Here is a 21,091-nt window from a genome sequence, read left to right on the forward strand (position 1 = left end):
TATATATATATATATATATATACATACATACATATATATATATATATATACACACACACATACACATCCCTATCTGGGTCTATACATGTGTTTCTATTTGAACAAGTTTTGTAAAATGTACTTTCAATGTTATTTCACCTCTTAGTCGACTATTTTTTATGTTGCCTGAAACTTTCATTTAAAAACCATGGTTCCAAAGACAGGTATAGGCTCTCCTTTATAAATTCTTACATTCTCTAAGGATAGCTATTAAACATTTCTATTAGAGTCTTTCCTCCACTAACTGGAATGATTACTCCATTTATTATTTTTTTCAATACCAACAATCACGAGCTATAAGCATGCAGAGCTTCATTTATCAGCTCTGACTACCCGGGAAAAGTTGGATTACTTCTCTTTATGACAGTATTTCCCCTCTACTCCCTGACACAAAAGATACACAAGATTAAAATTTACAATCTTCATATGAATTTACATATATATATTATACTGACCACTTTTTGTGCATTTATCTTTCAACTTTTTTAGAATGCAAGTATTATTTGGTCATAACAATAAAAACTGCTTTCCAGAATAAAAGAATACATAACTAGTTTGTTACTGTGTGGCATCTAGACAACCTTTCTCATGCCTGGACAGCACATCTGAATTACTACTGTTTTCTGGTGGGTCAAGGAATACTTGGAAAATGAAGCGAAGACCAAAGTCTATGATGATAGCTATTTAGCAAATTATGGCTAACAGGAGTGCAAAAGAAAGTTGTGTGAAGGAAATCAAGCCTTCCACGTATGTTAGCTCCTTCTTGCCGTGCAAAGGCTGGGTGGTTTGGTTGCAACAAGACACAGAAATTGCTCCTGCCTGCCCAAGACATTTTTGGTTTAAAGAAATCCTTTTGCTCAAGGAAAGAGTGTTATTCTTGGACATCAAAACACTGAAGCAAAGGGTAGATTTCACGTGATGCATTCAAATGAAAACTGAAGGGCCTAATGGGTCAGCATAGAAATACCACAGGACAATGTCTGCTCCCTCAGCCCTTGTCATTTTCTGTGTGTGGGTTGGGTGTTAGTCCTAGGAAGCTGCACAGTAAGTCCTGCTCATGCAGGACTGAAAGAAGGGGACTTTTGTCTGTCCACATCCAGGGTAAATCCACTGTGTGTTCCCTGTTCTACAGTAGGCAGGATTAATCAGTTTGCTCTGGTTATTCTGACACATGGACAAGATTGTTTCCTATCAGCTACAGCTCATCACGTCCCTTAGACACGTAATCCCGCAGGGACAGACAGGTCCCCATGCTGAGGTAACTGCCAAAGCAAGGACAGTCAATTTACAGCTCCTCAGAAGGCACAGCTCAGTCACAGTGCTCAGAAAGCTCACCTGAGAGCCTAGAGGCTGAAGTCTGGAGCCTAGAACCGCTGCAGGCAGGGAGGGAAGTCAAGGCCTGTTCCTGTGTGAAACCTATCCCTTCATTATCCAACTTAATACACTTAGAGAGAGTTGCTTAACTGAAAGAAATGTGTACAAGCAGAAAGTTTGGATTTATTAATTCTCCATCTTCAGGTATGAAAAATGTTGGTAGTTTTTGGAGGGCACGTAGCAAAGGAACTGAAATCAATGGAGCTGCTCCAGGGGTGTATTTGGACTTTGAAAGAAAAACTGCAGAAATCACAAGACTGTTTGAGGCAGAGACCTCATGCGAGTCATATGAGCTATTATTACAGACACAGAGGGATGAGGAGGAGCAAGGAGAGAAAAGAGATACAGTTTAATTTAAACGGGACAACATGGGAGACATGCTGTGTGTAAGTGCTGTCAGACCAGGATGCAGCAGCTGCTGTTCAGAGAGAAGGGACTCCCAACAAACCCAAGGCCTTCAGCACATGGAAGCAGTGACTACAACAGAGGTATTTAATATCACATTGTGATGCTTCTGCATTGAGATGGGCTAAGCCTGGGTGCTTCCACTTGTGGGAGTGCAAAGCTGTCACATTTGCTTCTAACCAGACAGCATCAAACTTTGTAGCTTCAGGCTTGTGAAGCTGCTGAAACAGGAATCTGTACCTTAGGTGACAATAAATGCCTTTGATGTGATGAGCAGGGAGAGAAGATTGCTCTCCAGCGAGTTCTGTGCCAATGAGATATTGTAAAACAGGGAGGCAGCCAACAACCTACAGTTCTGGAGGAGGCAGCATGCCACAGATTCCAAATCCTGTGTTGTCAAATTCAGTATAGCTGCTTGGGAGGAGCTTGAAGCCTGCTTGCCATTCATTGCTATTTTTTTATAGCTGTGTAGTGTACAGCACTGTTATGCTGTATGGGCCAAATTAACAGGCTCTGTAAATTTTACAGTGGTGAGGAAGGAGGTGAGGGATTAAGGGGGACAAGAATACGTACATGCAAATGAAACATAAATGTAAACGTCCTGAAATTTCGCTTCTGCATTTGGATTTTGGTCCCTGCCATGACAGGTTATTGAGAGATGAATAATGTAAAGGTAAGGGGAAATAACATGCATGTAGAATGATGCTGGCAGAAGTACCCTCTGCAGTTAAGGCAGCTTTATCTTTGTGTGTTCTGAGTGAGCATTACCATTTACCAACACAGGAGCACACAGACAGTTGCTCCCCTTACAGATGGTACTGGAGATCTATGACTGGTAGAGAGAGAGGTGAAAATGATGTGCATTGCTCAAAGCCACTGCAGTCAAGGAGAAAGAAGAGAAACTCATCAGTAGAATAGTAGTTTGCCAGTGACACAGTTTGTATATCCCCTTTTCTTATGCCAGCTGTTAGATGTAACCAGAGCCTCCCTTTCTCTACCCTCCCTGCAGCCCCTGCAGCTCCATACCCTCCAGAGCTGGAGGTACAGGACACTGACCTTGGAGTTACACTGATTCTTTCCAGGAGCAGGATGTTGCGGAGAGGTTTGGATGAGTGAGGTGCAGCATCCATAGAGCCAGACAGAAGATATTTTATCCTATCTGAAGGGCCTATGGTTATTCCAGACATGAATCAGTACTTAATTACTGAATGACCTGCTACTAGCTTCTTATTCTACCCTGCAATCTAAAACATGTACCAATTTCTTCATGAAGCAGAGACAAGGCATCCCGTTTGGAGCTGCCACATCCTATGTACATCTAGAGAAGCTGTGTGAAGGATCCTGTGCAACTGTGTACAAGGGGATCAGCAGGTGAGCAATATTGCCTTCCCAGTGCTTGCTGAAAACACCTCCTATGGGAGATAAAGGCAAGTCAAAAGTCCAGTTTTGCCTTTAACTAGGACATTTGCAAAGCCCCATCCCAGTTTTTCAGGGAACTCCTCCACTGCAGCCATGGAGGCACCACAAAGACGCTTTGATCCATAGCAGTGTGCCAGGAGATTGTCTGGCTGAACCAGGGAGAGAGCAGAGGTTTTCCTTGAAGTGAGGGATCTCTGCATGATTGAAAAACTGGGCATGAGGTCATGCTGCCATCATACAGGGGCAGGAAAGCTGTGAGAAGGTGGAATGGGGTACCTGCCCAAAGCCATGCTCTAGCAATACCTGGACAGCAGCACAGTGCTTCTCTAGCCAGGTGGGCTGGCTCCCAGCTCACTGCTAATGAACAGTGGGAAGCTTCATGTGACCTTCTACTGTGACCTGACAGGATCAACAGCCAGTTGGTGGCACTGAAAGTGATCAAGCTGGAGGCAGAGGAGGGAGTGCCCTTTACAGCCATTCGGGAAGGTAAGACATAAGGAACATCACTGTTGAAGAGCATTTGTTTTAACCTGGAAAAGTTCCGTGATGTCTCCTTCAGTCCTTTCTTGCTTATTCAATGTCCTGGCTCTCCTCCCAAAATTCTTAGTTTCCTTATCCTCTCCTGAAGGATGTCTTCATGCTGGGCTGGGTAGGCATGCAATGGACAGAGAAGGAATCTCTGGTGTATACACTTGTGACAGATGCATCCATGCCTGTGCTAAGGAAAGTGCCAGCTGCAGCCAGAGCATGTTCTTTCTAGCAGTGTCAAGGCCCTCTTGCACCTTCTGCTTGCTGCCTCCTTCACAGTTGCTTTCTCACTCCCTCCAGAAACTACAGAGTTTTGCCACTGCTGCATTGGGCAGTTGTGGACTTGTTATTACAACCATGACACTCTCCTAGCTGATACCTAGAGCATCACAGATTCCAGCCTGAAGAGAGATACTGTCAATAAAACTGATGTTTAATAACATCTGTCATTTCAGTCCAGTGAGAAATTCTTCCCATCAGTCAACTTTGTAGAGCACTGGGCAAAATGTCTGCAGATTTCTCAATTTCTTGGAGAAAGAAAAGCTTTTGTGCAAGTGCATGATTTTGGCTGAAAGTATTTACATTTCCCTACAAAGTTCACAAACCTGGTTGACTGAGGCTTCTATTTTCATCTGCTGTACAATCCCAAGAAGACCATAATCTGTTTTCTTCCATACACAGAAATAAATATGCAACTGTTGTGCCAGTCTGTTTTATTAATGTATTAGTGAAAGCTATCAATGTAGGATACATACATAGAGATATTTTTTTTTAGTTCTCACTGAAGTTGTGAAACTAGGGTTAATCTTGTCACCGGGGTGGAGAGTCAGGGACCAGATGTGCCACCTTTCACAGAGCAGCGCTAGCACAGAAGGACTCTCTAGCAGTCAACTCAGAATAGCAAGAGAGGTCACTGAATCCACACCAGGTTTATAACAGTCATTAAGAAAGTTTACGAAGTCCTTAGTCCAATTCTGTGTGAAAGCAGAGACACACCTAAATATGCCTATTTTAAAAAAGGCTTGTGTTACAGTTTCCTATGCACTCATTTGCTGTGGTGCTTTTGCTCTGCATTTACACTTGTAGTCCACCAGTAAAAGAAGCCTTAAAAGCTCTATCTGCATTGAACTAACGATGCGCTAAAGATCAGCACCCCGTTAACATGCTCTACTGGACAGGCTGAGAGTCTTAACTTCATTCATTATGGGAGAAAACAAGGGTGCTCCTATGAAGGGCCTGCTTTAAGTAGGTCTTTTGTGCACTGCTGAGCTTTGCAGCATCTGACACCTCAAATTTACAATGTAAGTCAGTAGCAAAAACAAAGCACAAGATTTATTAACGCGGCGCATTCTCTGCTCCCCGGGAGGAATGCGCTCCCCTGACAAAGAGACGCTTCACCCCAGGAAGCCCCGCAGAGACAAAATGCGTTTAAAGCTCGGTTCTGGCAGTAGCACCTGACACCCCAGCAGGGGGTTGTAGAAGCAACAAAGTGAGGAGCAGTTCCCAGAAGCCTGATTGAGGCACAGGCGCTGAATCCTCCATTTTACTGTGGACCCTCTGTGCTGCCCCTCTGGAGCAATAGCTCCGGTCATATGGAATTTTTGAAGTATCACAGAGTCGGGTTATCGTGTTCTGTAGCAGATGGGCTCTAGCCAGAGTGTCTCCACTAGGTTCATAGGCAACTGGGTGCAGTGTGGAGCATGTTGAGGGTCCATACTGCGGTGCACTGGGAACATACTGCTGGTAGCTAAATGGACCAGTATCAGTAGCAGAGGCAGTTTAGTTGCAGCAACACCAAGCTCTGTGCAGGAACTCCTTTGCAATCTGCTGGTTCCAGTAGTTGTGCTGAATCAGGCATCCCCTACTGCTCAGTAGTCTCAGAACTGACACAGGCTTGGGCCACAGCTGTGTCATACAGTGTAACTCTGGCACTAGGACTTTCAGAACCAGGTGAAATTGTTACGGTGGCAAAAGGCAAAGTGCTAATCCAGTATAAATTTGCTTTGCCAGCATGAAACTCTTGAAATATCTTTTTATGATTGTTTGAAAAAGAAAAAAGCAGCTTTTAATTGTGACCAAAACTCTGCCTCCCACAGCTGGCCCCCACTCTGCATTGTGTGCTTCAGCTCATTCAGCTGAAACAAGATTGCACGCCCATGCCTTATTTGAATGAAATTTGTAGCACTGCGTGGTCTGACAATAAACTAATTTGGTTTTAATCAGCAGCAAAAAGTGGATTCTGGAACAGTTCTGAGGCTATTCTGCTATGTCAGAAGTGGAACTAAAATCTGGAGTCAGGGACATCTGCTTTTTGGGGGCTTTGGAGCTTCTCTCCGTGTAGTTTGTGTTCCCTCTCTGTGAACAGCTGGGTCGGATTCTTCAGTTGTGCCAGCGACCTACAGGCAAAATAATCTCAGCTTCACCTCTTCCCCACATTCCTCCTCTGTACAGAGTTACTGCTATACTGTCTCACACCTAAGGTTAGCAAGTGATTAAGCTGTGCACTCTTTTCCCCCATGAAGAGTTTCTGCTGAGAAGCTCCTTTCATGGGTGTGCTGGCTGGAGCCTGCTCTAACACAGCAAACCCAATGCGCAGCCAAAAGGCTCAGAAGGCTGCAGCTTTTGTTTTAACATAAGTCAGTGCTCTGTGGTCTATATGGGGCAGGGGACTCTTCCACGTGCTGCCCCGTGCATCACCACACCCTGGATGTGCCAAGGCTTGGCAAAGGCACGTCAGGACCTAAGGAGCAGCGACACACAGTTGCAATGATGCTCTTGGATCGTTAGGCTGAAAGAAAAGCTTGCCTAAGTTTTATAAATACAAACAAGTTACTATTCACTCAGTAACTTCATCATCTCTGTTCTTAGAGTTTTTAACCAGAGACAGTAACCAGGATGCACAGAATTAAACTCAGAATTTAGCTTATATCTACAGTGATTTCTTTCTGCAGATTTTTGCTCTGCTGTTGTGAAGCTGGAAACTGGTAGAAACTCAGCTTTTCCCAGAAGTCTCTTGTAAGGGCCCTGCTGAGGGCACACACCAGGAGGTGGATGGGAGAAGGATGAGAAGCTCGGTGAAAGGCTGGAGGCTGCTGCATTCTGGCTCTGGGAGCGCCCAGGTCCTGCCTCTCAGCATTTACCTTGAAGAAATTACTTCTTCTCAACTTTTAAGCTGACACCTGGGAACTATGAACTTCTGACAGAGGCAAGATCCCACCTCCGAGAGATGGATGGGTTCCTGCCAAGCCTGGAGCACTGATGCTTGCTTCTCTGCAGAGCTGTTCCATCCTCCTGCAGGCTCAGTAGCTGCCCCTTCTTACAGAACTGCCAAGTCTGGACTATTACTCCCCCGTTTTTTATTTTCACTGCCTTGTTTTGTGCACAATCTCCTTCCACTTCCAGCAGCAGTAAAGTTGATCTTCCTTTTGTGTTTTCCCAGCTTCTCTTCTCAAGTGTTTGAAACATGCCAACATTGTACTGCTTCATGACATTATCCAGACCAAGGAGACACTAACATTTGTCTTTGAGTACATGGTGAGTTGATGTTTTTCTAGCTTCCTGTGGAGCTAGTACTGGGAAGTACTGGGAGGTGGCTGCAGAATGAATTTACTGCGCTATGAGACTTCTACAAAGAAACAAGTTGTAATGCTTTAGTGCAATGATTGATTTTCCTTCTTGATCCCCTGCTTTCCAGCCACACAGCCTTACTCTTTTCTTCCTGTATATGCGACAGCTGTATGCAAAAATTATTCCATGTCTTGTGTCCACTGGGGTGGCAGACATTATTTACCTCCATTTTTGCCTTGCCAACACAATAAAAGTACTGTTTTTGAGCCACAGCAAGGATAGGAAATAATGATATGAGCTCACATCCCAGCTGGGGTCAGATTTGGCACTGACCCCAGTGGATTACCATGACCAAGCTGTGAGTTGCTCTCCTGGGGAGATCAGGGTACCAATAAAATTCTCCACATGAATCTCGCTACTTTTCTTGCTGTTGCAGATAGTCAACCAAATTACAAAGAAAATACAGAAGATGTATCTTCTCATTGCAGCTTTATGATTAGTTCCGGCGCAAGTCTGAACTCTGTGAACCAGCAGCTTCAGGTCATAGATGCTGGGTGAGACAACAGGTCAGCCAGGTCCCTGATGCGACCCAGAACTTAAGCACATGCTTGTGTGCTGCATCAGACCAGATGTTCACCTAGGTGAAATAGGCACCTTTGTAGCAGTTGTATATTTTTCCATTTACAGAAGAGGCAGTGTTGGTAGAGGCATTTTACAGCAGAACCTTTGCCTCAAGTTCTTCTCTTTTATTTAGCACACAGATCTATCACAGTACATGGGCCAGCATCCTGGAGGACTCGATTCGTGCAATGTTATGGTGAGTTCCTTAGAAGACTCGTATCCCTTAAGGCTTGAGTTATTTTCCACTATGTACGGTCACTGTAAATTACTTATTAATATTTATTTGTTTCATATATGACAAAAACTTTGGAGAAAATCTGCCTTTGATGATGTAACAAGCTCCCTCTCAGTTTCCAAGCCTTTTTTCAGTTAGCCCCTCTTCCTATTTTCTGAGCCTGCAAGTGGACATTCAGCTTTTGTGAACAATGACATCTTGTGGCAAGGAAGCCTATTTCTACACAAATTTGTATCCTCTTATTGTTACAACACATTATTCATCTCTCTAATTAAAAACTGTCACATCTCACTGTCTTCTCATTTGGAACTATCTTCATATTTGCAATCATTTAAATCCCTTTTATTTCTCTCTTGGCTTTTGGGATTGGTTGACTGCATCTCAACACAGCCAAACATGTACCCTTACTTTATAGATTGATGTTTCAACAGTCTCCTGCTCTCCTTTGTATGCATCTTCACATTTAATGAACTTTCAGGACTGCTGCTGCACGCTGGCTTAAGCTTTCAGTGCAGATGTCCTCAGTGAATGCCTGGATCCTTTTCCTGAGCAACTTCAGTCAATTTATCTTACAGCTGTCAACAATAACTTTGTATCTTATCAAACTGCCTATTCATCTGGCTTTGTCAGATCTCTCTGAAGTTCCTCACTGTCACTTCTTATCACAATTAATCTAAATGCTTCTGTCATCTTCAAATGTTGCCACATTGTTCACATCTTTTTCCAGATAGTTGTTAAGCAACACCAATTCTAATGAAATTTTTTGGGGCCTCAGATTTTAAACATCCTTAAAGCTCAGATACATCTGAGATGCAGTGTAGTAGTTTTGGCACAGATCTCAAGGGTTCTGCTACCAGACATGCTCGTAAAGCACATGGAGCACATGGCTGTAATATGCACTCACTGGCATTTCTGTGAGTAAACACTAGCCAGCTGCTCTGCTTTCCTTTGCAGAATCCTCATTGTCAGCAGGAACTGAACTGCAGAATTATTTACTGCTCCTTCAGGAGGGTCATCTATCTTGCTTAATTTTTGCTGGCAAATGCTGTTTGTTTTTTTTCTGAGTGATTCCTATGGAATTTGATATAAGTATGCAGAATGTTACAGGGACACTTTTCTGGTACAAAAATGACCTATGGGTGTCACTGTTTTTCCTCCTCTTCAGGTTAAACCTCTGGTGAAAATTATCTTTTCTCTCTTACTACTTTTGCCGTGTTTTGTTTTTATCCTCTGTCCAACTTCATACCATGTTTCAGCCCAACTTATTTTACCCCAGGCTTATTTAGACTACTATGATGATGGGAGTTAGATATTTATTTCTTGGCTTCCTTTCTTGCTTGGTTTTCTTCTTGCTTGCTTGCTTCGTCCATCATATCTGATTTGCTGTATTTTTAAAATCAGGTCCTCATCATGTTTTCTCCAGCTTGAAGCCAACAGTTCCCATTGCCAGGTCAGTCAGTTCCCTGCTCCACTGGTGGCATGTGCAGCAGCCGTGGAACTCAGCCAGCTGGTGCCATCTGGCTCAAGGGGGCAAACCTTCAGCTCCTTAGGCTTTCATTTTGTTTGGCTGTGTGTCTTCGTGTCTTTGTCTTGAGCACTGCAATCAACACAGCTGCTGTTCTGAAAGCTGGAGTCTGTGTTTTGGCAAGCTGACCTTGCTCCTGCAATCAACAGTCCATTTCTAAAGAAAAGTTAAATTTCCAAAACGTGCATTTACAGATGGCAGCTAAACTGCCCTCCTGGCCAAATATTCCACCCTGAAAACCTCAGAAAGCTGTAGAGCAGTCATAACCCACCAGAGTTTTCTCCCCCTCAGCCAGCTCTACTCATTTTTGGGATTTTTACTGGTTTCTTACTTGCTTTGTCTCAGGTTTGTTCCAGGGTTCTCCTGAAGTTCAGAGTTAATGTATCAATGCAAAGTCACACAAAATCATTTCAGTTTTTTGTTGGCTTTTTCCAGCTCTTCATGTTCCAGCTTTTGCGCGGCCTGGCTTACATCCACCAACAACACATTCTTCACCGTGATCTGAAACCCCAGAACTTGCTCATCAGTTGCCTTGGTGAGCTCAAATTAGCCGACTTTGGTGAGTCACAGTTTGGATACAGCTGTGTATCTGCTCAGACCAAAGCTGGAGCATGCATATAGATCTGTATCCACAGCCAATTAAGGCAGAGAAGCATAACCTTTTCTTGAACTTCAGGAAACTATTTCTGTGGTCAGTCCAGCTTTTCTTGTATTTATACTGATAGGTGCAGGGATTAACCTCATTTAAGTCAGAGCAATTACTGTCATGTAAAACTAGTTCAAGAGAACAAAGAATCAACCCCTCTCAGTTCAGAAAATAATGTAATGTGTAGAGTCCACAGCAATGTGTGCCCCAAAAAGCTTTCTTGGCATTGGTTTGGGAGAGCTGCTTCAGTCTCAAATGATAAAGCCCTGCAAAACACAGCCTATTACTTGATTTGATCTGCCCCAAAGGTATATTCCAGAAACACTTCCTTAGTCAATTGCTTGTAAGCTGCATTGAAATTACTTGTGTTTAAAGAGAAAAAAATGACCTGTTTCCAATTATTATCATCTATGCACTGTACAGGTAGAAGGACTGTCCTAACACAGCATTTTTTTGTTGGTTTGTTGGGTTTTTTTTGCAGGCCTTGCTTGTGCCCAGTCCATCCCCAGACAGACATACTCCTCTGAAGTTGTGACACTCTGGTACCGTCCTCCTGATGTGCTGCTTGGAGCTACAACTTATTCTTCTGATATAGATATCTGGTACTGACCAATATCAAAGCATCTGGGGTTCCCTGGGAAAATCATTTTTATCTGAATTAAATTAAATCAGCCAAAGTTACAGTAGATATGGTTGTAAGTAGAGGAATTAACACCTGTGAGCAGAAAACATGTGAGCAGTGTGAAGTTTTGTAGAAGTTTCATAGAGGGTTCATAGAAGTTTTTGTGAATGATGTCACGACATCTCAGCTATGGATTGACGCAAACCTCATCTGATAATATTTATGAGAGATATGCATCTTGTCTGGTAACATGTGTGGAGCATTTTCGTGTCTTGCAACAGAACACTTTTGCTCAATGCAAGTGTATCTGTGTAGTCAGCTAAGTCAGTAGTAACTCTCTGCAGAAATGGCTTCATGTAAAAACAATGGATCCACAACTGCATCATCAATTATTTTGGCCTTGGTAACAGAATGTGACATTAAAGGGTTTCTCAATGAGTCTGGAGATAGAAAGGTGTCTGAGATTTTAATTATTTCTGTGATACTTTGTCCTCCATCTCATGTCTCAGATGCATCTGACCATGTCTCAGATGCAGTCTGTATTTCACTCAGGAGAAGGGTTGTGTCTGTTAAAGCCTTGTTTCCTTATGAGCTCTACCCCAAAATCTTGATGTGTTTGGAAATCAAAAGGAAACAAGCTGTACATTCATAGAAGGGAGAGGAGTCTCTGAGAGTGTGCAGAAAACAGGAGAGGATGAAGGCTTCACAGTGGGCTGGCTTGGATGTGCAGCTGGGCTAACTGTTAGGTTCATCAACCTTCTGGCTCACTTCTGCACCAGCCAGAGCCCACTTCCAGCAACACAGTCCTGATGTGCTCATGGACAGCATGCAGCTCACGAAGTTGCAGGAGATCTTCCTTATTCTGGGCAATTTGACATCTGTAGATGGTATTGCTGTTTCACCCTTTCTTCAGACCAGTTATGCTTCTGCTTGTACCTGTCCCACCAGGACTTATTCTTAACTACTGCAGAGTCAAAGGCTGGGAAAAGGTAGGAGTGCAGCAGGCTCAAGAACGTGCAAGAGGGCTGGCTAAGTATACAAAGAGCAAAGCTCCAGGTCTTCACAGGCTGTATCTCCCTCCAGAGGCCTGCAGCTTATCAAACACTCCAGTGACCTAAGTCTGGAGGGTAGGTCAGGGAAACGGAAGTTTTTAGATTGTTTACTTCCCTGGGACTGCTGCTAATTTAATTATTTAAAGACTTCTCTAAGGAGGAAAACCTTGCTAAATTCTAATGGCTTCCAGCTGGTAAGCCAGTCTAAATAGTCCTGTCTACTACCCCCACTACCTGTCATTTTTCCCTCCAGACAGTGTCTCGGAAATGTCTGCTGAGTTTGAAGAAGATGCCTGCCTAGCAGATTAGAGGGTTTGTATCAGGCATAAGCCTGTTTTTTTTTTTCCCTGGAAGCTGACCTCTGTCCAAAGCCAGCTATGCACAGAAAGCGTGTCATTTCTGCCTATGCAAAACCAACATCCCCACTGCATAACTCTGCTCTGGTGTAATGAATAGCAACATAGGAGTGGTGTACAAAGATCCCAGCTCCAACTGCACAGTGCTCTCCGTCCCACTGAACTTCAACCACACTATAGGCACCTTTGTTATAACGCCTCCTTATAATAACAACATTCACAGTGTTTGCCCTAAAGAAAGATGTCACGCTGAGAGAATAGAGAGTACTTCAGCAAGCTCTATTCAGTAACTTCCTCTAACAAGAGTCATTTATTATCTTGATGTACACTGCATTTAAGTTCAATTTTTGTCTATTAGGAAATAATGTGAATTCACACAGATGTTACTTGTCTATTGGGAAGAAAGGAAAAAAAAACCCTATGTCTTTTGGATGCTGCAATTTACATGAAGGCAGGTCAGAATGCCCTTGGTAATGGTATGAGACAGTGGGTGTCAAAGCCTTGGTTTAAAGAAACCAATTATAACAAAATAAAACATTATGGCAATTCATGCATCGTGTGCTTGAGCAGCAATACTGTCAGTGGGAGGCACTGGGGAAGTGAATGAGGCCTTGAATAGATGAAGAAAGAGATATAGAAGGAGACTTGGTCACTCTTGGACTAACTAGAAAAGCTGCTTTAATCTCTCTGTATCTCTTTTCTCTCTCTTTCTCTCTCACTATCTCTTCAGGACTTTAGAAGATTCAATTAAGGGATTTCAGGGAGATTACACTGCATATCAGAAGGACTTTTCTTCCCTTTTTTTGAAAAACACCAAGTGCTTTATGCACAGCCACATTAGTGGCTGCAAACATCATGAATGCCTTAAGATGCCTTCTTTTCAGTCAGGCTTTCCTTGTATAATCTGCCATTTAAAAACAAGAGAGGAAAAAAAATCCCAGTGATCTTCCCTGGTAGATTCATGCAGAGTAGAAGTTCACATGCAGTCATTTTACATGGACCTGCCAGGCTCACTACAGCCTTCTCCTCAGCCTGGTTCATTGTGCCCCACTGTGCCAGACTGGGAGATATTGGCTAAGGGCTCCACCGTACACACCAGGTTTGGTGATGTACAAGAGGAAGGATATATCTCTGGTTAAATATAAAAGGCCAACAAAATGCCATCTCCTAGTGCCAGTAAAAGCCCCAAATGTGGAGGGGGAACTCTGGGATGCCATAGAGATATCTTAGATCTTAATCCTGATGAGAACCTTTCCGCTGTGTGATGCAGCACTGCAGACTGAGGACAAAGTGCAGTGTTCAGACCTTCCCCAGGAATTGCAGATGGATACAACTGTACTGTCTGAATCAGTACAGTTTATACTCATGCTGCTTATGCTCCCTGAATATCCCTGTCACTTCTCCTACTACTTTAGCTGTCACTGTTTTGATTTGTGGGCATATCTGGCACTTGCTAAAATATCATGTCTAGCTAGGATTCTTCCTAAAAGACCCCTCCCTCTGCCCTATCTCTTCCCAAGGCAGTTTTATAGGACTGCGACCCTCTGAGAAACTTATAGACTGGAAGGAGTAGGAAGACTTGAGAAATTAATATTAGAGGAAAAAGAAGGAAAAGGGGAAAAGCAAAACAACTCCAGGTTTAAATGTTTAGAAACATCTAAAAGTAAATGCTTTTGAATCATCCTCATTATCAAAAGGGTCCCCATAATGCTGTCAGAGCAGAAACTGTAACTCAGAAGGAAAGCTGAGGCCTCTACTTCAAGGCTGATATGACTACCATTAGTTTCCAAAGTTCCTGCTCTTGCCAGTCTAATGGTCTTTTCTAGCTAGGATATCAGAATGCAAACTGTGGTAGAACATCAGCATCACTTGTTCCTAAAACACAGAGAGCTGTTTCTCTCCCTCCTACACATCAAGAGTACCTAAATTGCTTTGACCATACACAGCTGAACTTGTGCAATACAGTCAGCTGATTACAGCAGCCCCTGTGGTTGCAAAATAGGGTGAGCCATTTGGGCACGTACATCAGCTGTGAAAACAGTGTTGGTATGACACTGCTCTCAGTAGAATCTATCTGTGGGCTCCAAAGTAATGTCTAATCATGTGGTAGTGCTGTGAAACACCAGAAAAGTCCTATGTTGCAAAAGCCGTGGATTAAGTTTCATGATGCCTGGACTCTGTAAGAGGATATTAGACAAGCAAAAGCAAAGAAGCTCATCTCACAAGACTTGCCAAAGTTTGGGTACAGGAAGCTAAGGGAAAGTGCAGCAGAGATGTTTATGAAAACAGCATTAGATATGGATCTGCAAACAGGCTTGGCACCACCACCTGGTGTGCAAGGATGACCAAAATAAATACTGCAGATGAGCTGCATGCCAGGGTTTCAAGTGACCACAGCCAGGTGGGAAAAGCAACTACAGGATTGCAAAAACAAGGTGCAAGGGGTAACACAGGAGTACAGATGACCAGAAGAGATTACCAGTTACTGCTAAGCAAGTGAAAATAATACTTTCAGAGCCTGTAAGACAAAGTTGGGTTTTCAAGAGTTGATCTTAAAGGACTCAAATATGACACAACCAAATGAGAATGAGACTGAAACCCAAAATGTTGCAATGGGACTTAGTGAAAAGACAGAAAACCTGGAAAAAAAATTGAAGGAAATGATTAAAAATAAACAAGTGGAGTTTTATACCATACAGTAAGAGATGGGAATAGTTGCCAATAGGCAAGTCTACCTTGATCACAACTATTTCATCATTACTGCCATGAGGACTAATCCACTTTAGTAAAATGAAGCAATTTGGCAGGTGATGGGGGTTTTTTTAAGCTGGCTGGTTTGTTTTGGTGCAAGTGCAGAGCAGAAGATGACATAAAAATAAGAATATTTTAACTTACTGTCATGACCAAGTTTTTTATGCTATGAAATCTTGCCTTCAGCTTTCCAAGGAAGAGCTAATTGCTTCTGAAGGAAAATGGCTATAGTAGCTAGTGCCTCTGGGTTCTTTCTGCATCTAATATATCCTTCAAGCGAAGGAAGTATGTAGTACCTTCCTGTTTATCTTTCATACTGTAAATACTCCAATTTTGTACCCTTTTCTCATGGGAAGTAACCTTTTACTCCACAGGCTTCTGCCATGACCCTTTTTTCACACAGTTTGTAACAGGATTCATGCACAGAGACCTGGAACAATTTTTTTCGTACTGGAAAAAAATGATGGTGCTTAGTGGGTTTCTTTTCTAAGAATATCACCTGTCTCGTCTTGCTGGTGAAAAGTGAATTGTTTTTTTTAGTGGGTGGTGCTGATGAGAAAAAGAAGATGGGAACAGACTTGTATGGAACCTTGACCCCTTCAGGATTTTTTCTGAAATCTTGGAGGCATGTGAATGTAATTTATCTTTGGTCTGCTCCTATCCTGTTTGACTTCTGAGCTTGTATCAAGATTTCTGCATTTACAAACCAGAATTTCTAAATTTCCATTCCAACAATTACCTCTGCCTCTCTCCCCGCCCATCCTAACAATCATATTATCATATTATAATATAACAATCATTATTATCAATTATCATATTATATATATATATATAATTTATGTGAATGAGTTAATACCTTGGGTTTCTTGCAGGAGTGCAGGCTGTATATTTGTGGAAATGATCCAGGGTCAGCCAATATTTGCAGCAACTTCTGGTACTCATGAACAGCTGGAGAAGATCTGGGAGGTGAGTAAAATACACCAATCTCAATCAAGAGAAAAAGAATCCATTGCTCCAGCCTACTTAATTTTGAAGTCCTAAGCATGGGTCCTGTGAATAGCAGAAATAATTTGGTCTAATCTGCCAAGTTCATAGCAGACTTGGTAACCCATTTTATATTTAGCAACTTTCTTACAGACACAGGAGTAAATCAAATGACTTCCCTTTGATGTTTGTCATCTCATCAAAAATTTAAAGCCAATTAAAGTGACATCAAATTAAAGAAGGCATAGAAGGTGTGCAGGTACTGCAAATTCTGTTGCTTCTTTTTAAATCCTTTACTTTCTGTAGGATACAGCATTTCACATTCTCACAAAAGAGCTCTTATACTGCTCTGGAACTACCTTGAAAATGGCAAGACCCTGAGGTTTGTCAGAGATCCTTCTTCATTTTAACTTGGCACATTTTGTATCATCCAGTTTATGGTGTGGCTCTAGAGAATGATTTGGCATAATGGAAAGTGTGAAATTACTTTATAAAGGTGAGAGAGAGCAAGATATTCGGGAGCTACCTAGGTTGTTTTTTTCTGCAACACAGAGCCACATTCCTGGAGCAGTTTGGTAGAACTGAGGCATCAGCAGCACTGACAGGTTCTGTGCGTTCCTGACTGCTCGTGCTGACCCTGTTACTGACTCAACAGCGAGGGCAGCCTATGCATTCAAATTAGCTCTTGCTGTAGGTATCACTTCGTCTGTTCAGCCTGGAGGACACTGAGGGGAACCTCACCGCAGTCACAATTCCCTGTGAGGGGAAGAGGAGGGGCAGGCACTGATCTCTTCTCTGTAGTGACCAGTGACAGGACCTGAGGGAATGGCCTGAAGTTGTGTCAGAGGAGGTTTAGGTTGGATATTACAAAAAGGTTCTTCACCCAGAGAGTGGTTGGGCACCCCAGAGAAGTGGTCACAGCACCAAACCTGACAGAGCTCAAGAAGCATTTGGACAACACTGTCAGGCACACGATGGAATTCTTGAGGTGTCCTGTGCAGGGCCAGGCGTTGAATCAATGACCCTTTCGGGTCCCTTCCAACTCGGCAAATTCTGTGATTCTGTGATTCTGGGTCTGCCCTTTCACATCTCCTCCAAAGGATTTACTCTTATGCATAGAGTGTTTCAGAAACATGGGTTTTCAAAGGAGAAAGTACAGCAAAAATCAAATTCATGAAAATCATGAGAAATTACTTTATGGCCATTAGACTGCGTAAGTCAGATTTTTCCAGCTTGACCAATTCATGCAGAAACACTCCTGCTTGGTAGGGTTTTCCTCTCTGCTTGTAAGTAGGAATGCAATAAAAAGTCAGACAAGTGCATCCAATTCTCAGACTTGAGTTCAGTCCATTTAAATAAATGCTGAATTTCTCTTTCACAGAGAGTGGGGGGGGAAAGAATTACTGGGGGGAAAAAAATCCATACTTGGCCAATTAACAAGGTTCAAAGCCAGGGCAGGGTTCAGTTTCTCAGAGTGTGAAGAAGGCTATCCTTACACTTGTGTCCCTGAAATCTCTGGATACATTTCCTGTGGTTTTGCATTAGAGGGTTACAGCACTATCGTAATTTCTCTGGTATTATAACTAATACCATGATTAATAGGATTTGTGCTATAGAAGGCAAAAAACCCCTCATTTAAAAATCATGAGGAAGTTTAAAGAGCTATGAAATAATTAGTGCTTTTCACAGGAGGTTTTATGATATTATACAGCCTGGAATGAGCCCCTGTGTTAGACCAAGATTTCAAAGCTCCTTAGAGGCTTTCAGTGTCTAACTTGAGATATTTTGCCAAGTGTGAGGTTCAGAATGGGGATTCCTACTGTTTTCTAATTGTCAGTTCCTTTCATGTACTAGTAGTTGAGGCACCCTGCACTGTTAGAGAGACCATCTCCATTTGTGTGCACGAGTCTGTCTCACCCAGCATCCTCATCTCCATGTGGGACTGTTGGTTCACACACCTTATAGATATATGGCTGGAAAATACCCATTCTGTGAAATGTGTTTATCCTGTTGAGTCATCAGGACTGACTGGCTGTCATTTTACCAAAAATTCTTCTAGAGGCAAGTGCCACCTAAAGCAGTCTCCATCTCCCATCTCTATGCCTAGCTGCTCCTGTGTCACCTCTCACATGTGGGGCTAAATTAACTGAGGACACTGCAACTTTGTTTTCTCCTTGGCTTACTCTAAATGAGAGCAGCTTCTTTGCCTGTCTCGTCCTCTGGTTGCACAAACAGTAGCCCTAATGAGCACTGCTACTCATGAATGCATGGCACAGGAACAGGGCCAAATGGGAAGGGAAGGCTGGCAGTCTTGGTTATGGAAGTGTGGCATGAGTGAATGTGAGCTCCAAAATGTCACCAGTTTGCTCATGGCATGGAGAGCAAGCAAACCTGACGAACACAAGATCCATCATTCAAATTTTGAGAGGCCAGGCATAGGATTTACATGCAAAAGCTCCATCTTATTGATTAACATTGTGCTAAGAAAGGCTTCATGTGGGCTGGATTTGCTACAGAATGCCACCAGGGTGCTTCTGTTGTTGAGCCGAATATTGTGCCAAATGAACAACTACAAGGCTCCTCAACACAAAACATAGAAGACTTCCCCCAAAAAATTAAGCAAAATCAGCCAGGTTGATTCCATCAGCTAAGTCATCACAGGAGAAGAAAGCAGTTAGAGGGCAAAGAGAAAAAACAATTATTTACACCATCTTAAAGCACTTGCTGAAATACAGACACTGTAAAAATGTTTCTGGCTGAAACTGTGTCTTCCCAAGTGGACTGAACTGACCTGTACCAAGACCTTTCACTACAGAGTGAAGCACAGAGAAGTTGCTTTGTTTTGCCTGATGACAGAGAGTTAACATCCAGATTTAGGGTGGATACACAACAGGTAAAAAAACTGTCAGAGTATAATAAACTTCATATAAACAACTGTAACACATTGTCAGATTTGGCAAGGAATCTCACTAAAGGTCCAGGGTGGGGAAAAAAGAGAATGGAAGAGAATGGAAGACAGAAAGAAGAGGAAGAGAAGAGGAAGAGAAGAGGAAGAGAAGAGGAAGAGAAGAGGAAGAGAAGAGGAAGAGAAGAGGAAGAGAAGAGGAAGAGAAGAGGAAGAGAAGAGGAAGAGAAGAGGAAGAGAAGAGGAAGAGAAGAGGAAGAGAAGAGGAAGAGAAGAGGAAGAGAAGAGGAAGAGAAGAGGAAGAGAAGAGGAAGAGAAGAGGAAGAGAAGACTTGCCCCATTACATTGGAAAACAAAAAGAGATGCAAGTTTGCAGGTTGGAAAAGCATCTTTTGTAAAGAAAAGGCTCAGAAAATGCACATATAAATATATACGACATTCAGTAATTGGTGCTCTGAATGCTTTCACTCCTCAATGCAGTAAAATGTAATATTTGCTGTAATCCTTATGTAGAAAAGTATAAGCACACACAAATGACTATTTGTTTAAATTCTTCACCAAAAGAAGCAGAATGCTGAGCTGGCCCTGTCAAGTATGATTGTACTATGCACTGAACTTACCCAGTTTCCTCTGATGCCTGTGGAACTAATGTTTGAGAGCTCACAAGAAACCTTGAAGAATGAGGGCCCACTGAGCAGGGCTTCCTGGAAAACTAACAGGATAGCAAAGAAAGCAAATTCTGGATTCAAGTTCAAATTCCAACTCTCTCTTTCTTGTGCATAGAGGTTTTTTCTTTTTGCCAGACCTGCCCTGCTCACATGATTCACACACCAGTCAATACAGCATCCTCACCCAGGGCTGTCAAATTACCTTTAGTGCGAGCCAACCTCCAACGTCCTCAGCTGGCTGAACACTGCAAGACACCTTCTCTGTAGGGGGCTTTCAATCTTCCAAGGCTGATTTTAGAGATGAGCAGAGACAAGGATCCTCCCCCTTAGCTTTTGCTGTGGCAGGTTGAGTCCATAAGCAGTTTGGAACCATGGGCCACAGCAACCCGCTCCACTTCAGAGGCCACCGTGCTAATGTGTGCCAGCGGTGAGATGCACACCCTGCTTGTGGCTGTCTGCCCCAGGTAGCTGCAATTATCACAGCTGTTTCCCAGCTGTGAGTGAGAAAAACAATCAACTACCCAATGCTTTACAACTGCCACAAGCTGGCTTTAAATTCCTTCCTTCTTTAAAGTATTTTTTCACTGATGCCTGTTTTCTTGCAATCTTAATACAAATTTTTGGGGGGCCAAGTTCCCCATATCATGTATCTTAGCTTACATTTTAAGGAACAGGAATTGTCTATCATATGCAAAGGGTAACAAATGCGAGACAAATCTAGTGTTGGAGAAAAGAAAATTAATAAAACCCCTAAAACTTTCATGTTAAAATTTCACTGCTTTTAAAGGAAACCTGGTAATTCTAGGGGTTGTCTGAATGAAAGCTTTGAATGCTTGGAGCTAGCAGTACTGACTTATACGACCATTTCACATGCTGTGAACTCTTCTTAGCTATGTGGCTTTACCTCTTTAGCACAAATCGTCCATGTCAATAGGCACGGGGCACTTTGCATGCGTTAAGTAATAATAATAACAACACTAAACATCCACAACTGCAGAAATCTAGATATGCTTGATGTCACACATTTCAGCAACTAAAATGAAGTCGGAGGAGGCTTTACTGGCCCAGACTTTGCTCAGTGAGCAGCTACTGCTGAAGCCCACAATCCCCAATAAAGGCCAAAGACACTGCTGAAGCTCTGTATCCTTCAGAGTGAGGCTCCGCACTGCTTTTTAGCTCCAGCTACTAGACCTGTCTGCCAGCTTTACTTTTCTACCTCAGAAGACTAGGGCTTCTCTCAGCACTCACAGCCTGTGCTGCTGCTGAACATACCAGCTGCTGCCAGTGCAAGCGGGCACAGTAAGTCCCCAGTGCAGCTCTGGTGTGAGAGGACACTTTCAGCCCTGAAAAGGGCTCAGCTGTGTGACCCCTAGGCTGGCAAACACAGGCAGCAG

The 21,091-nt window shown here is 42.9% G+C and overlaps 1 protein-coding gene and 1 long non-coding RNA gene across 2 annotated transcripts in view; one reads left to right on the top strand and one right to left on the bottom strand.

Annotated features, from left to right (window-relative positions):
• Window positions 1-1,781: 1,781 nt before the first annotated feature.
• Window positions 1,782-21,091, top strand: part of CDK15 (cyclin dependent kinase 15) — a 35,034-nt gene continuing 15,724 nt past the window's right edge. Inside the window, exons 1-8 of the mRNA XM_066189694.1 lie at window positions 1,782-1,901; window positions 3,092-3,189; window positions 3,644-3,723; window positions 7,205-7,299; window positions 8,087-8,149; window positions 10,149-10,272; window positions 10,841-10,961; window positions 16,013-16,106. Of these exons, the coding sequence (XP_066045791.1) occupies window positions 1,782-1,901; window positions 3,092-3,189; window positions 3,644-3,723; window positions 7,205-7,299; window positions 8,087-8,149; window positions 10,149-10,272; window positions 10,841-10,961; window positions 16,013-16,106 (795 nt within the window). The remainder of the gene's footprint in view (window positions 1,902-3,091; window positions 3,190-3,643; window positions 3,724-7,204; window positions 7,300-8,086; window positions 8,150-10,148; window positions 10,273-10,840; window positions 10,962-16,012; window positions 16,107-21,091) is intronic.
• On the bottom strand, window positions 9,485-20,101 carry LOC136293214 (uncharacterized). The gene is made up of 3 exons (XR_010722108.1): window positions 19,900-20,101; window positions 15,997-16,099; window positions 9,485-12,101 (listed from the first exon to the last, which is right to left on the bottom strand). It is a non-coding gene; the product is annotated as an uncharacterized lncRNA (long non-coding RNA).

Source organism: Chamaea fasciata, unplaced genomic scaffold (assembly GCF_029207755.1).
Source record: "Chamaea fasciata isolate MVZ Bird 193981 ecotype frontalis unplaced genomic scaffold, bChaFas1.0.hap1 SCAF_8, whole genome shotgun sequence".
NCBI classification, from domain to species: Eukaryota; Metazoa; Chordata; class Aves; order Passeriformes; family Sylviidae; genus Chamaea; species Chamaea fasciata.